Source organism: Rhinatrema bivittatum, chromosome 8 (assembly GCF_901001135.1).
Source record: "Rhinatrema bivittatum chromosome 8, aRhiBiv1.1, whole genome shotgun sequence".
Taxonomy (NCBI): domain Eukaryota; kingdom Metazoa; phylum Chordata; class Amphibia; order Gymnophiona; family Rhinatrematidae; genus Rhinatrema; species Rhinatrema bivittatum.
In genome coordinates, this window is record NC_042622.1 from 180,605,359 (window position 1) to 180,623,037 (window position 17,679).

General features: G+C 47.2%; 1 protein-coding gene across 1 annotated transcript in view; it reads right to left on the reverse strand.

Moving 5' to 3' along the window:
• SYNRG (synergin gamma) overlaps positions 1 to 17,679 on the reverse strand; it is a 136,907-nt gene that overhangs the window by 80,229 nt on the left and 38,999 nt on the right. Inside the window, 4 exon segments of the mRNA XM_029611812.1 lie at positions 3,374 to 3,622; positions 5,171 to 5,367; positions 12,074 to 12,151; positions 14,401 to 14,646. Coding sequence (XP_029467672.1) covers positions 3,374 to 3,622; positions 5,171 to 5,367; positions 12,074 to 12,151; positions 14,401 to 14,646 — 770 coding nt within the window.

A 17,679-nucleotide genomic window follows, 5' to 3' on the forward strand; every position in this document is an offset into this window, starting at 1 on the left:
ACTATTGCTGAGCTCCCTGAGCAGCTAAAGTAGCTGGCCCCCCCCCCCCCCCCCTGGAACCCCGATACTGCACAGATTCTCATAACTAGTTCCTTGTTTTTTGTTACTGTCCGAGAACAAATAAAGATACATTGAAACCAATACTTTCCTTTGGTGCAGAAGTTCCAGTTCCAGGAGCACAGGCCGCAAGGAAGATCGGAAAAGAGCCAGACCACCGGCTATATCTGTCTCATTTTGCCAAACTTTAGCGACCCAGCCCAAGACAAATCATATAAAAAAGGGATACCTTCCTGCTCTACTGAGCTTGCACTGCAGAACTGCCTGCAGGTTCCACTTCTGTCTTGTGGGGGGGGGATGAGAGATCTGGACCACCAGATGTCCACTCCATGGACCTCCTGACCGAGCTATCAGAAGGGGCACCAACCCTCTGCTCATCTGCCTCAAACCGGGGGGATGGCCCACCAGAACCTCACAACCCCTTGGGAGGATCCAGAAATTTTCTCGGCTTGGGTATAGGTCAATACCGAGGGACTGCAGGTGGCACACTGGGTTATGTACAGTGACAGTGAAACTTTCTCTGTCTCCATCTGCTGGCAGGGAGGTAAAACCCAGGAGTCTGGACTGATCTGGGTACGTACAGGGAAAATCCATTTTAAAAGCCACCGTACTATATCCATCGGTACCATTTCTTCAATTTTTCAATAAAATAATGCAGATTCCATGGGAAGAATGTGCACTGCTGTGCTCTCCTAAGCAAGTCCACATATTTTTGCAAATAAAGTTAGCCGATGGCAGGCAAGAAGTATTGCAAACTACTTTATAAACTGGCATCAACCATTTCATCTGGCTCATGTACAAAAAAAAAAACCAAAAAAAAAAACCCGGGGGAGGAGCCAAGATGGCCGCCGCCAGCAGACGCTGAACCGAGTTGCTCCGCACTGCGCTTACAATTTTCCTGTTTAAAATTTTCCGAAGAGGCTCAATTTTCTTAATATGCCTCATAAGCGCAAAGGAAGGGTAAGAGTTTATCCCTCAAGCCTACCCAGTCCTGCGGGGCAACGATACATTACTGAGTTCGCGTCGGTATCTCCGGTGGTGGGGAATTCAAGCGCCGCTGTGGTGGAACCGGGAGAAGCGGTACTATCACCAGGCGAGATCACCTTGAGCCCACCAGCACCCCGAGGCCTGCTGAGTAGCTCTCCCCTTCGTTCGAGCAGTGGAATTGTAACCCCGGAAGCAACACCAGCTGCGGGTGAACAACGAGAGGGATCTACTCCTCTATACGGAGCAGGACTTCCCCTCCCCCAGCTGCTGGAGGTATGTGAAAGGCCCGAGGAGACTTCGGTTAACGCGGGCAGTGAGGAATCTCAAAGAATATCAAGAGAGGCTCCACTGGGGGAATTGGGAGGAAACACTCTAAGTCCCTTGGAGTTTGAGAAGCCAGCAGTTGTAACACTGGAAGCCATTTGGGAATTAATGGCTACCATGGCTCGTACTCTGAACACTCAATCTCAATTGCTTGGCAAATTTGAATCAAAAGTTGAATCTGTTAAAAAAGAACATATTTTGTTGATCCAAAACCATACAAATTGCATCCAAGATTTAACTACTAAAGTAAATCAGACACAGTCCCAAAATGCCTCAATTATGAAGGATTGTATAACATCACAAAGGAGACTGGAGTCTGTTGAAAATTATTTACGTTGTTCCAATGCAAGATTGGTTAATTTCCCCAAAGTAATGGGTGAGCCAGTTTTGGTGACTTTCAAGCGTTTTGCCATGGAAACACTCAAGATTGAAGCTGCAAAAGTTCCGACTGTTAAAAAACTCTTCTTTTTAAGGAGTAGTTTACAAAGTTCCGTTGGAGGAGAAAGAGAGACTTCCAATAATTTGACACAATATTTGGAGAATTCGGAATTGGAAATCACGGAAAGGGCCACACTGTTTGTTCAATTTTATACTGAAACAGAAAGAAATTTTTTGATGAAAGCATTTTTTCAAAATATTAATGATGTTTTCATGGGAGGGGTTGTGAGGGTATATCCTGACCTATCACGTCCCACCCAACAACGAAGGAGATTATTCTTAGCTATGCGCCCGGAGGTCTTGGCCAAAGGGGCTAGCTTTGCTCTCCGTTTTCCTTGTAGGTGTATTGTAAAATTTGCTGGAAATATATATGTTTTCTTTATGCCAGACCAATTGAGAAAGTTTTTGGATGGAAGGGCCTAAGTTAAAATGCTCGGAGTCAATATATAGAGAGATACCAATAGTTAAGTGAATATTATTTCAATGATGTACTTCTCTATTTTTTCCTTTGGTTCTCCTCCCCCCCCCCCCTTTTTTTGCCTATGAAAAACAAAGAAAATTATTGTTGATGTAACCATTGGATATGAATATATATGCTAATGGTAATTATATTATTTCATGTTATAATAATTTCTGTAATTTCAGTCAAGGTTTATTCTTGTAATTATATTGAAAAATTCATAAATAAAGAATAAAAAAAAAAAAAAAAAACAACCCATGCCTGAGCCGTCCTCCTTCAACAAGTCCTAAAGAAGCCAGCTTTGGAAGTCCCTCGGGCTGATGCAATAAAGTATGCTCAGCCTAGCACACAGGCTTACTCGCAGGAGGATGCAGTGAGGAGAGCAGAGCATCCATAACACACATCCTAACCGAAGCGCATCAGATAGCGCCCGTCACATTTAAACTGCATGCAGACAAAGACATTAGTCAGCTCTTACCACCCAATGGAGGAAAGCAGGCCCAAAGGCTGGGCCACCCATTGCACATTGTGTTTTACCCCGGAAAATTAACTCCAGCTCTGGAGGTGGAGCAAAGTTTACTTGCAGTCACAGGCTCGTGAGAAACATAAAAAATGTGTTCCTCTGCGTTATGAAAAATTTGCCCCCTTGTAGGGTAAGGCTGTTTAGAGAGATTAGTATAAGATTCAGTTAGTTATTTGGGGTTAGAACAAAAAATTTAAAAAAAAAAAATATATATATATATAGGGATTAGTGGCATGGAGCACGATGATTAGCTAAAGGACATGTTAAAAAAAGCGTGGGTGACTTCTTTCCTTTCGGTAAAGGACAGGTATTGCAAGATTTCTATAGTGTCCTGTAAGCCATCTGAGACACCTCTGAAAAGGAGATGCCCTTGTATTTCCTGCCCAGACCTGAACACTCTTCACCTTACACGATGGCAGAGGCCCATTGCTACGAAGCATCACAAGCTCTGTTAATTCCAACACCAGTCTTTCGAAGTTCACCAACAAGAAACAGAATTTCAAAAAAACATTTAGAAGTCAATCCACCTTTGGAATGGTAACATTAGCTGGAGCCACCAACCTGTCTGCACTCAGAACACTGACCTGATTTGGAGGGTAAGAGGGTATAAAACCACTTGGTAGTTGTGCTGCAGCGCCACCTACTGGGGCCGTGATATTTATTCCCATCACTGGCTGTGCAATGTTCAGGGGCCTGGAGACAGCTGGTCCAGAAGGCATCATGGGCTGCTGATTCATCGGGGCAGGCAACGTCAGCGGGAAACCAGTTAAGGTGGGTATGGGGGCAGTCGGGAACTGGTTTAGAGAATCAGGACTCATGGCAGGCACTCCTCTCTATATATATAGGAAAACAAGAGAATTACCACTGTGTGCATGCAAATACATTTAAGTGGTTATTTACAAAGCCAGCAGACCAAGTAAGTTGAAAAATTAATTTTATTTACTTCAGCGTAAAGACTCCTTAGCATTGCACAAAAACGACATACAGAAGAAAAACATACAAAGTGGAAGCCTAGATACAAATGAAGAATCATATGCAACAGCCCAAAACAAGTACAAGAGAAAGCTATTACAAAAAAAAAACCCCACCATAAGCTGACTGATATGGGCTGCAATCAAGGGCATTTTACAAGCAAAGTAGTGAGGAATAAACGATCTTAAGAATGGTACCAAACAAAAGCAACACATTATATACAAATAATTTACCTAAAAAAATAAAGTAAAAAAAATTATAAATAGAACACTAACCAAAACAAACGAGGACCCTCAAACCACCAAAAAGAAAAGCAAAATCAATACCTAACATGACAATACTTGTTCAGCCACCAAATTACATACAAGCTGAAGCTCAGACACAGCTGAACCCCAACAGTCTGCTGCAGTCATAAGAATTATCAGCGGGAACATCCAATAATTTCCGTAGGTTCAAATATCAGAGGTGGTGTCAGAAAGGTGCTCCAAAGAATTGTGAAAAAAACCAGTGCCTAGCTTGCTAAACCATATCCCTGTCTAAAGACCCAGGATCATCCAGACCTCCATGGAGGTTTAATTGATCTTTCAAACCTTCAGATGAACCCAAAACAAAGCCTTCATCAGCTCTGTTGCCAGCAGATCCATCACATCTAACCACTTGATCACCCCTCCCAGGACACTAAAAAGAGACCGTACTAAGCACACAGAGCCTAACTTTCAAACCTATCCACGCTACAGCATTTACATGCTTAAGAGGATAGACAGAGATTAATACTAGGCAGGAGCTGATTTTCTGCTCCAAAAGTATGTGTGAGTATTTCCAATGCAAGAAAATGCATACTTTCTCTACCTATTTTATAAACATAAAAATGTACACGCATAAGTGTGAAAAAAAATTTAAAATTGCATGCATAATAACCCCAATTTATAGGCAGAGGCATGCATTTTATAAATTATGCATGCAAACTGTCTGTTGAAAATACTTTGCACATACCTTCACCAGTTCACCCAGTCCTCCTCACACTTCACCCAGGCCTCCCACCCAAAAACTGCAGACAACTGACAAGTCCGATTTCACTTGCGCGAGTCAATTAGCAGGTATAAGAGTGTAAAGAGGTTCAGTAATATATACACACACATCTCTCTCACAACAGTGCAACCACCATGCAGAATTCTAAGCTCTGCCCCTTTACTTCCATAATAAAATGTAAGCACAAAATGGAAAATCCGTGCACACTCTCGACATTTATAAAACACTCACATATATGCTATTTTTACATGCGAAACGCCTTTGAACATTTACTCGACAGTACATGCCAGGTATACATGAAACAAGACATCGTCATAACACACCCTATGAAGTTCTAAAGAAAATCTTCTGAGAACAGTAGCCAGGGCACAGATCCATACCTGTGTTAGCGCTATCATGGCCAGCACGGTATAAAGCTCTTCCTTTGTAAGCTTCCCAGGTGTGGTGCGATTAGATAAAGCCCAGATCTGTCCAAGAGTCTCTCGGGGAAGCCCAGATGACATCAGGATCGGGTACAGCTTAGCAGTGTCTATTCCACTTGGAGAAACAGTTGTTTCAAATATTTTCTTATAAAGTTCTAGTGAAAAGGTTAAAAAACAAACAAAATAAAAAAGTTTACATCAACACATAATACTGGTGTTTCTATCAACTCTCTTTCTGTGTTACTTGTTAAAGTATGCCATGCTAGCGCTCCGGAAGTGGTCATGTAGCCTCTTCTGGGGTGGGACAACCTGGTAGCTCATTTCTGGTACAACACACAACAGAATTCAAAGTGAAAAGAAACCAGCATTAGTATTTCTCCTCCACCAAAACTGGATAAAGTGAGTCACAGGCAGATATAGTGACTTATACAGCATCACAATTCACACAGCAAACAACAAGGATTTCAACTAATATTCCAGCTGTCCAAAAATGTGGTCCTTTCTAAAATCACTGCCCTGTTTTTTACGCTGTGTACAGAAAGCGTGCCATCATTACACTGCCAATTTTATAGGAGTCCTTCTACTAAGAGTATGCTCTGCCACAAGGACACTGGCCCACTCTGCTGCAGCACATTGCAGTGGTGCAAAGGAATTCTTAATGCACTCCCTGAACAGAGAGATACCACTTCATGGCAATATTAAGTCAGAGGTCCCAAAAGTTTAAAAAAAAAAAAAAAAAAATTTAAAAAAAAATCGGCCCGTGGCTCGAAAACCAGACGCTCAATTTTGCCGGTGTCCGGTTTCTGAACCTGTGGCTGTCAGCGGGCTTGAGAACAGACGCCGGCAAAATTGAGCGTCGGCTATCAAACCCGCTGATAGCTGCCGCTCCTGTCCAAAAAGAGGCGCTAAGGACGCGCTAGTGTTCCTAGCGCCCTAATTTAAATATTTTGGTTTACTGATTCGCGTGCACAGGACACTGGCCTGTGCGCGCGCTGGGAGAGCGGGCGCTCGCCTGTGAATTTTACTGTATCGGCCTGATAGAAAGAGGAAAATTAGTTCTTACCTGTTAATTTTCATTCCTGTAGTACCACGGATCAGTCCAGACCATGGGTTGAGCCTCCTGTCCAGCAGATGGAGACAGACCAAAACTGAAAGGGTATCCTATATCAGGCAGAGCCTACCCTGCAGCCCTTCAGCATAATCATTGTCAAAGCAGATCAAACAAGTAGGATCAAGCAAGTAACCAAAAAGCTCAGTTGAGCAATTCAATAACATTGCACAGAACATGGTAGAACTAAGCGCTCTTGCATATACTTGGTTCTCAACGACCAAGGCTTCCGGTGTAAATCGTCCTGTGTTCAGTAGAAAATGAAGTATCAACTTCTGAGAATCTGCAATAACAAGCTTCTAGTGGACAGTAACAAAAAGAAACAGGGAAGGGCATTTGGACTGATCCGTGGTACTACAGGAACGAAAATTAACAGGTAAGAACTAATTTTCCTTTCTCTGTATGTACCCGATCAGTCCAGACCGTGGGATGTACCAAAGCTTCCCTAACCCGGGTGGGACAGAGACCATCCCGCTCAAAGCACTTGCTGCCCAAAAGAACCAAAAACCGGTGCTTGCACATCCAGACAGTAGTGTCCAGCAAAAGTATGCAGGTCATCCATGTGGCGGCCCTGCAAATCTCTTGCGGAGAAACCGATTGGCTCTCCTCCCAGGAAGTAGCTTGAGAACTCAACGAATGAGCCTTTAGGCCCTCAGAAACCGCCCGACCTTGGCAAAGATAGGCAGAGGAAATCACCTCGTTCAACCACTGCGCAACAGTAGTCTTTGAAGCCTGCTTGCCCCGATTGGAACCTCTCCAGAGGACAAAAAGATGATCCGAGACCCGAAAGTCATTGGTGACCTGCAGATACTGGAGTAGAACTCGTTTGACATCAAGTCTGCGAAGATCACCCCCAGCGGTACCCGCAATCTCCTCTGGGGAGAATGCTGGAAGCTCCACTGACTGGTTGACATGGAAAGTGGAGAAAACCTTTGGCAGGAAAGAAGGCACAGTCTTGAGAGAAACTCCTGAATCGGAAAAACGCAAAAAAGGTTCCCCGACAGGACAATGCCTGGATCTCGGAAACACGCAGAGCAGAAGAAATAGAGACTAGAAAAGCTGTCTTGAGCGTGAGGTCCTTTACCGTAGCCCGATGGAGAGGCTCAAATGGAGCAACACAGAGGGCCCGGAGGACAAGATTAAGACTCTACGATGGGCAAGTAGAGCGAGCAGACGGACGCAGGTGCTTGACTCCCTTCAAGAACCGAACCACGTCTGGGTGGCCCGCTAAGGGATGACCCTTGACCCGTCCAAGGAGAGAGCCGAGAGTGGAAATTTGCACGTGCAGGGAACTGAATGAAAGGCCCTTGGAGAGACCCTTCTGTAGAAAAGAAAGAACCAACGAGACCGGAGCGGAGCATGCTGAGATGCCCGACTCCACACAAACAGTCTCAAAAACCTTCCAAACGCGCACGTAAGCTAGAGAAGTCGACTGCTTCCGAGCTCGCAGTAAAGTGGAGATAACCTCCTCCTTATAGCCCTTACGCCTCAGGCATTTCCATTCAAAAGCCAGGCCGCTAGACAAAAGCGATCAGCCTGGTCGAAAAATACGGGCAGACGAGGAAGATGACCTAGGCGGAGAAGGTCGTCCGTCGCCAGGTTGACGAGATCCGCGAACCATGGTCTGCGAGGCCATTCGGGTGCTACTAGAACCACTGGCCCTCAGTGTAGTTCTATTCTTCGGAGAACTTTTCCCACCAGAGACCACGGAGGGAATACGTACAGAAGGACGTCTGCGGGCCAAGAAAGAGCCAGAGCATCCACTCCCTCCGAGCCGTGCTCTCTCCAGCGGCTGAAAAAACCGATTGGCCTTGGCATTGCGCAAGGTCGCCATGAGGTCCAGGTGAGGGGGACCCCACCTGTCGACGATCAGATCCATGGCTTCTTCCAAGTGTTCCCACTCTTCTGGATCTAGAGACTGGAGACTGAGGAAATCAGCCTGAACATTCTCCTTGCCCACTATGTGGAGGCCGCCAGATAATCCAGATGCCATTCCATCCAGTCGAAGTGACGGCTGGCTTCTAGGGCCACTAGGTGACTGCGAGTGCCTCCCTGACGATTGATGTAAGCCACGGTGGTGGAGTTGTTGGAAAGAACCCTCACCGCTTTGCCGCATATCTGGGCAGAAACTCTTGCAGAGCCAGACGCACCGCCCGAGCCTCCAACCGATTGATGTGCCAATGAGCCTGAACCGGCGACCAGATCCCCTGAGTGGACTGGGTCTGGCAGACTGCACCCCAGCCCGAGAGACTGGCATCTGTGGTTACTATCGTGCACTGTGGAGATTGGAGAGGCATTCCCTGGAGAAGATGAGGAAGCGAAAGCCACCACTGCAAGGCGGCGAAGGTAGAGGCCGAAAGCGGGAGAACTACTTGGAACTGTTCCGACACCAGCTGCCAATGGGATAGCAAAGCCCTCTGTAACGGTCGCATATGAGCAAATGCCCAGGGGACGAGGTCGATGGTGGAAGCCATCAAGCCCAAGACCTGAAGGTACTCCCAGGCCGTCGGAAGAGGCAGCGAGAGCAGATTCTGAAGCTGGTCGATCAACTTGATAGCCCCCACACGAGGGAGGAACACCTTGCCTATCCGAGTATCGAAGTGGGCTCCCAGGAACTCTAACACCTGGGAAGGCTGAAGCTTGCTTTTGGGAAAATTCACGATCCAGCCGAGAGATGCGAGGAGAGCTAGAACCCGATCCACCGCCTATCTGCAGAGAGTCTCCGACTTGGCCCTTATGAGCCAGTCGTCCAGATAGGGGTGGACTAAGACTCCTTCGTGGCGGAGGGCCGCTGCCACCACCACTATGACCTTGGTGAAGGTGCGTGGTGCGGTAGCGAGGCCGAAAAGCAGCGCCCGAAACTGAAAATCCCGGTTGAGGATGTGGAAGCGAAGATACTTCTGGTAATTGAGGTGAATCGGAATATGGAAGTATGCCTCTGTCAAATCGAGAGAGGCGAGGAACTCTCAGGGGTGAACCGCCAGGGTGACCGCTCTCAAGGTTTCCATGCGAAAATGTGGGATCTTGAGGGCCCAGTTGACCCTCTTGTGGTCTAAGATCGACCGAAAAGCCCCATCCTTCTTGGGAACCATGAAGTAAATAGAATACTGGCCTGCGCCGAGCTCCTCCTTCGGAACCGGGACAACTGCACCCAGACTCAGTAGTCTGGCGAGGGTTTGCACCACCGCCTCCCCCTTGAGACGACCGCTTGGCGAGAATACGAAGAGGTCTGGTAGATCGCGAACAAATTCTAAGCCGTAACCGTCTCTGACAATGTCGAGGACCCACTGGTCCGACATAATTTTGACCCATTCCCTGAAGAACAGGGAGAGACGACCGCCCAGAAAAGGGACCGAGGAATGGGTCAACTGAACTTCACTGTGTGGCTGGCTTAGGGGTGGCGCACTGAGACTGTTCGTCACGGAAGGAGCGATGCCCACGAAAGGGCTGAGACCAAGATTGAGACCGGGACGAATAACCCCTAGAGGAGCCACCTCGTCCTCGGGGCATATACCTCCTCTGCCCCCGGAAGCGAGGCGGGAGGGCGTAAAGGATCGAGACTGTTTCGGATGGTCCTCTGGTAGCTTATGAACCTTGTTTTCCCCCAAGGAATTAATAAGCTGCTTAAGGTCCTCTCCAAAAAGCAACTTAACCTTTGAAAGGCAACGTGCCCAGCCGTGCCTTGGAGGACGGGTCGGCCAACCAATTGCGCAGCCAGAGGAGACGTCTAGCGGAGACCGCCGAGACCATCGCCTTCGCCTGGACACGGAGGAGGTCGTAGAGCGCATCAGCCCCATATGCTATGACGCCTTCCAGATGTTCAGCCTGCTCCGCCTCTGCAGATGGGAGGTCCTGGGTGCCGAGTAATTGCTGAACCCATCTAGGACCTGCCCGCTGCATGAGACTGCTGCAGATAGTTGCTCGGACCCCCAGAGCCAGGACTTCAAAGATACGCTTCAGATGGGCCTCGAGCTTACGATCCTGTCCGTCCTTCAGAGCAGTCAATCCCACCACAGGGATAGTGGTGTGCTTGGTGACCGCCGAAAAAGAAGAGTCCACGGTAGGGATCTTCAGCATGTCCAAGCATTCCTCCGGGAGGGGATAGAGCTTATCCATAGCCCGCCCCACCCGGAGTCCCGCTTCGAGAGCCTCCCATTCCTGCAGGAGCAGCAACTTATGCATAGGATGAAAGGGAAAAGCACTTGCCGGAGCCCTGAGTCCCGCCAGGACCAGGTCCATATCCTTGGGCAAGGAGGCCGTAAGGGTATCCCGCAGGGGGCCCCCTCCAGCCCCAGTTCCTGAAGGACAAAGGGGATGAGGGGCTCCAACTCCTCCCTCTGGAACATGCGGAGGACCTAGGATCATCCCCCTCCAGGGGTGGGAGTGCACTCGCTAAATCTGATGTGGGATCAGGATCGGGGCCACCCACACCCAAACAGACCCCTGGGGGTTCTGAGACAGGAAAAATGGGTAGCAGCGCAGGGCACGGAATTTTCATTGGGAGGGGGCCTGGGGAAGGGTCCTCCTCCTCCTCCTGCAAGCTAAATATGATTCATGCAGGAGGAGAACAAAATTGGAGGAAAATTCAGCCTTGGATTTCCCGGGAGGGGGGGGGGGGGCAAAGGAGGGTCAGGGACGTTATTCTGGGGGACCTCTGGGCTTAAATCGGGGGGGGAAAATCCTGAAATTCTTGCTTCCCAGCCCCAGGCAGCTCCGAATCGGGAGCTGCCGAAATCCCCAAGATGGCCACCATTCCTGCAGTTTGCCAACCCGGGAACGGCCTGGCCATGCACGAGAGATTCCGTCCCTGGGCTAAATTTGCTTGTCCTGCCGAGGAGGGGCCTTCCTCGGCCGGCCGAGCAGAGCCCCTGGCGCGACAAAGGCTCCCCACAAGCTAGGCAGGCGGCTGGCCGCAGCATCCTCAGCGAAGAGGAGCCGCGAGCTGAAGAAAAAAAAAAATCTAAAAATAGATGATTGGCAGCTCTGCCGGCAGGAGCGGAGGAAGGGAGTGAAGCCTGCACGCTCCTCTGTGTCTGGCTGCTGGTTTGATACCAATTGAAAAAAAGTTTAAAGTTTAGAATTTTTTTTTTCTCTCTATGAAGCCAAACTGAGCAAAAAGCAATGGAGCCCTAAGCTCCCTAGGCAGCCAGAAGGGGGGAGATTAATGACTGGACCACCAGCCTCGGTCCCCAAACCAGGAAGCAACCACGGACTTAGGCTATGCCCAGTACAAGGGGCGAAGCCCCCCTAAGTCCGGCAAGAGCCAGGAGACGGGACCATCTCCTGCAAAGCACTGAAATCAATTAACTTTAAAAGGTAAAATCTTTTTTTTTTTATTTGAAAAATCCTACAAGAATCCCGAAGGAAAGAAGGCTGACTAGCGCAAATCAGGAGACCGCAGGGTGAGCTGATCCATCTGCTGAAGACAGACAAATACTGAAGAGCTGCAGGGTAGGCTCTGTCCTGATATAGGATACCCTTGCAGTTTTGGTCTGTCTCCATCTGCTGGACAGGAGGCTCAACCACAGTCTGGACTGATCCAGGTACGTACAGGGAACTAGAGGTGTGGACACAAAATCAGCATTGCTTAACAAGGTAACATGCAAGGGAAAAAATACATTTGCCCAAGTAGCATTAGAACTGAAATACAAGATAGTGAAAAGCTACCAAATTTCTCACTGTTGAAAGATATGACAAAGAAAACCAGGGGACTCTTTAAGGTGCTGCATCATGCCATAGTAGCAGTGTGTTACCTGGAACCAAGCTGTCATTGTAAATCCAAGAAGGTACCACAGGCTGGATCGGATCTTGAGAGGGGAACATGCCGACACCTACAGGTGTGTGAAGGAAGGAAGGTTACACGTTAAGCTTAAACACAAAGAGAGACAACCCAATGATAAGCTCAAGATCATTTCAGTAGCAAGGAAGCTCTCAAGCACGCATGTCTATGGCAAAAAAAAAAATAATTTCCTGTAACTCCCTTTGCTGTTTGTGAAGGGGCTGAAATCTAACCCTGTTAATACTGCTGGATGAATAGGCCGGCAAGTTGTGAAAACTGGTTCCCTCACCTGTGTAAGCGCAAGCCAATATCGCTTCATTAATCTGTTCACCAGAAGCCACCTCCCGCCGCCGAACTGACTTGGAACCCCCTTTTCCATAGCCTAAAACAATGGCTAACACCCAGCAGCTAAAAAGATCAGCAGCTCCATGCAAAGAAAATGTCACCATACTACATTTCAAATGAGGCCATGCAGATTGCAAAACAGAAGGATTTTACCTAAATAAGAAATCTGAGGGGTGAGGGGGGGGGGTTGTTTTATTTTCAAGTGACTAGAACAACTTTCAGCCAACTGCTTTGTTTCTTGCTGCTTTAGCTTGACTAATATTAGCACAAGATTGGTCACATCCAACCTGGACTCTAAAGGGACCCTGCCGGACATTTGGCCTGGCCACTGGTAGAGACGGAGCTTGGTCTGACCCAGCATGCCATTTATGCTGAGTTATAGTCCTTGCATTAACACCAAAGTACAGCGAGAGTAATATTCAGAGCCATTTCTGAGGATAAATCACACCTTTCCCTGCAGAAACTAGGACTTCTAAAGATCTACGTGCAGATACAATTACAGGTGTAACTATCTGCAGCGAAAGGAGTTCCTGGAGGGACGTGCCGGAAGAGGAGCCTGCACAAACTTTTACACAAAAAAAATTTAAAGAGCAGGTGCATATTTTCCCTTTGAAAATTGGAGCTAAGAAAGCAAGCAGACGCCGACTTTGAACTTCTGAAGGCAGTCTGAAAATTGCTGTCGCGTGAACTCTTCACATAGACGCTCCAACCTCACCGACTAACATGGTTGGATCCTGAAAGGCTCCTGGGAGGCATACCACATTAAACATAGCCCTACACATCCTCCAGTAGGGCAATTCATTTTGGAATCAATGTTATTTTCTAAGTGGCTTGGCATGTGCATTTCCTAGCCGGTGGCACTCCAGCAGTGGCTGCCCTATACCATCCTCTGGGGTGGGAAGGGGTCAGAGATCAGCCCATGCATGCAGCATTCAGGCAACCCCCAATGTTACACAGAAAAGAATTTTAAGAACATAAGAAATTGCCATACTGGGTCAGGTCAAGGGTCCATCAAGCCCAGCATCCTGTTTCCAACAGTGGCCAATCCAGGTCATAAGAACCTGGCAAGTACCCAAACACTAAGTAGATCAGATGCTACTAATTCCAGTAATAGCAGTGGCTATTCCCTAAGGCAACTTGATTAACAGCAGTTAATGAACTTCTCCTCCAAGAACTTATCCAAACCTTTTTTAAACTTAGCTGCATTAACCACATCCTCTGGCAACAAAATGCAAAAAAAGAAAAAAAAAAAAAAAAAGAAAATGCATTTACTATATTTTAGCACCACAGACTACTTGTGAGATTTCAGTGTTTTTCCGTTTTTCCATCCCTGCTATTGGGGGAAATTCTGGACTTTCACTGCAGTACAATGCAGTGAAAGTCCAGTACAATGCAGATCCTGTCCCATAAATATTAATCATGGGTCACTCTCTTCACCCTGGGTCTTCTATGCTGCAACCCCGAGCACAGCCTCCAGATCAGGTGGTCAGTTCCATATACTTTTCATTAAAATACAATTTTTAGCCATGAATGGCAGAACCGTCACAGATGATTTCATCAAACCTACCAAAAGGAAATTTTCCTCTCTGACCCTGGAGAGAAAACCCCAAAATTTAAACATAAAAGAGTACCCGCCTTCTGCGCTACACATTTTTGTTTTGCACAAAAATGACACACTTCAAAGGTTGATGAATATAAGAAGAAAAACAATTTGGAAAGATGTGCATAGGTGTAAAGCAAAAGAAAGAAAACAATTGCAATTAGTCAGGGGGATGAAAAGTGACATCTTATGGTAAGTGAAAGCGTGATCAGGAGTCGTCATTCGAGGCATCAGAGCAGGGCAGCAAATCCAAGCAGAATTATGCAGCACCCCCCCTTCAGTATTAATGCAGGTGAGGAGTTAGTACTCAAAGCGACAGGATCCAGGTGTACTGTGCGAACGTTTTACCAGCTCACCGCACTCCTCGGCCGACATATTTTGTTCAGAAGACTTGGGTGACTCTGCTGCAAAAGAACCACTGAACTGCCGGCCCAAAGCCCCACAGGCATGGGCTGTGAAACTGGGGGGAGCTCGGCTTTCAGCCGAGGCCGCGGCCTTGTGCCCCACGTCACCTGCAGCTTCAGAAGGTTTCAATTTTATTTGCCTCTGGCTGGATGCACTCAAGTCACAGGAAGTTAAAGGTTTCGCCTCCACAGCAGGGCCTAAATAAACAGCACGAGGGACAGCTGAGGTTTGTTTTTAGTTTTTCGCCCATTGTCCTAAGACTAGGTCATAGGGATAATATTGAGTGCAACAGCAATGGAGTTATCAGCTGGTCCGAAACAGGAGAGACAAGATGAACCAGGTCTGGTTTTACTCCCAGCTGCATCCTAGAAAAATGCAGGGCAAAAAAAAAAAAAAAAAAATCAGGACTGGCTCAGCCCTTTCCCTTCTGATTGGGAGCCGACTGACGACCCTAGAACATGGTGGCATGCAACAGCCAACGCAGGGTTTATTTACCTGCAACCCGCTCCCAAAACCTAGCACTAACTTACTGGCTAACTCAGAAGCAATAAAACGGAAGCCCAGAGGAGCAATCCAGTTCCTTTAATATTGATAAAGCACTGTGTATGCATTTAAGAGGAAACAAAAAATTCACAAAAAAGGCAGAGAGGACCAGAAAATCCAGCTATGCTCGCTGCTTTGCTGTTTGGAGCGGACTCTCCAAACAGCAAAGCAGCGAGAGAGATCAGAATCTGAACACTTCTAAAGCTACCTAGCAACTTCTCTTGCTTTGACAATTTCAGAAATGAGGGTTAGAGCATTGGCTGGAATTCCTATTCTTTGGGGGGTGGGAAGGCATTTAATAAAATTGGAAATTTAAAGTATTTTATGAATTAATGTCCAATGCTTTGATATTTTTATGTAAAGCATGTAATCAAATTTTACTAAATAAATCAGGAATTATAAGTTTTTTTTAAGCTATATAAAATTTTGATCATCAGAAACATTTAAATACCAAAAATAACTGTTTAAATCCCTTAAGTAACAGGGCAGTCTGGTTTGAATCAAAATCTCATGCAGTTTCGCTTGCAAGGTGATCAAGGCGATTTTTTATTTCTCTACAGGGATGTTGTACAGTTTGCCGTTTTCATAAGCACCATTAGGATGGTTAAAAAAAACACACTACAGCAAAATCTTGTGTATCTTCAGCACCTTCCCTAATCAAAGGAAAGTTGGTTCTTACCTGAATTTTCGTTCCTGTAGTACCACGGATCAGTCCAGACTCCTGGGTTTTGCCTCCCTTCCAGCAGATGGAGACAGAGAAAGTTTTGACAGACTCTGCCATATATACCAAGGTGCCACCCACAGTCTGTCAGTATTATTCAATGTCAAAGCAGAATGGATCCAACCAAACTAACTATATACAGGAAATGTAAATCCAAACTTGAACAACCGAATCACTAAGGCTGACCATGACCCAAACCGGAGAAATCAAATCTGCAGAATCATCTTAGACAATTATCGACCAAGCGGACTCTCCCTTGACTTAATGCTGAGAAAAGGGTAGGATTCTGGACTGATCCGTGGTACTACAGGAACGAAAATTATCAGGCAAGAACCAATTTTCCTTTCCCTGTATGTACCCGGATTAGTCCAGACTCCTGAGATGTACCAGAGCGCAATTACTTAGGGTGGGACCCGGAGAGGCCCGCTCGAAGCACACCTTTTCCAAATCCCCCCGGGACCGGCGCCCGGACATCCAGTCGATAATGTTTCACAAACGTATGCAAAGATTTCCACGAGGCCGCTCTACAAACCTCTTGAGGAGAAATATGTTGACATTCCACCCAGGAGGCCGCCTGAGCTCTAGTAGAGTGTGCTCGAACATTTATCAGCGAGGTCTTGCCCCGCAGTAAATAAGCCGAGTTGATAGCTTCCTTCAACCAGCGAGCGATAGTAGTCTTGGAAGCCATATTTCCCCTCTTCGGACCACTCCACAGTACAAAGAGATTGTCCGACAATCGAAAGGCATGCGTGACTTCCAGGTACTGTAGTAGGAGCGCTCTCCAAACATCCAACTTCCGCAAGTCTCGCGCGAGGGGATCCGACCGATCCACATCCGCAAACGATGGAAGTTCCACTGTGATTCAGGTAAAAGGAGGAAACTACCTTTGGAAGAAAAGACGGGACCGTACGCAATGAAACTTCCGACTCAGAAATCTGTAGGAAAGGCTCCCTACAAGACAATGCCTGAAGTTACGACACCCTTCGAGCTGAGGAAATAGCAACCAAAACCACTTTTAAGGGAAGATCCTTCAAGGTTGCTCTCCTTAAAGGCTCAAAGGGAGTACCACACAAAGTATTGAGAACCAAATTCAGATTCCACGAAGGACAAGGGGACCGAAGCGGGGGACACAAATGTTTGGCTCCCCGAAGAAAATGCGCCACATCCGGATGGGTAGCCAACAACATTCCGTTAAGAGAACCTTGGAAACAACCAAGCGCCGCCATCTGGACCCTAAGCGAACTGCAAGACAAACCCTTTGCGAGACCAGCTTACAGAAAACCCAAAATATCCGCTATAGACGCCCAGGTGGGATCAACTTTCCATGCTACGCACCAATCTTCAAACACCTTCCACACCCTAGCGTACATTAAAGACGTAGACGACTTTCGCGAACTCAAAAAGGGTAGCAATCACAGTGTCTGAGTAACCCTTGCCTTTTAAGCATCACCTCTCAAAAGCCATGCCGCTAGACAAAAGCGATCCGCCTCTTCCAAACATACAGGGCCTTAATGAAGGAGAACGGGATGGCCCGTAGAGAGAGGGGCCCCGACACAGTCAGGTTGAGTAGATCTGCAAACCACGGGTGTCTCGGCCGCTCCAGGACTACTAGTATTACCTCCACCAGGTGTAGTTCTATCCGAAGCATCTTCCCTATGAGGGGCCATGGTGGAAAAGCATACAGTAGTATGTCGGTTGGCCACAGGAGGACTAGCGCGTCCACGCCCTCAGTGCCTCTCTCCCTGCATCTGCTGAAAAACAGAGGTGCCTTGGCATTCTTGAAGGTCGCCATCAGATCAAGAGCGGGAGTGCCCCATTCATCTCAAATGAGTCAAAAGGCTTCGTCCGCCAACTCCCAGTCTCCTGGGTCGAGGCTGTTGTGACTGAGAAAGTCCGCCTTGTACATTTTTGACGCCCGCTATGTGGGACGCTGCTATACCAGACAAGTGCTGCTCCGCCCAGTGTA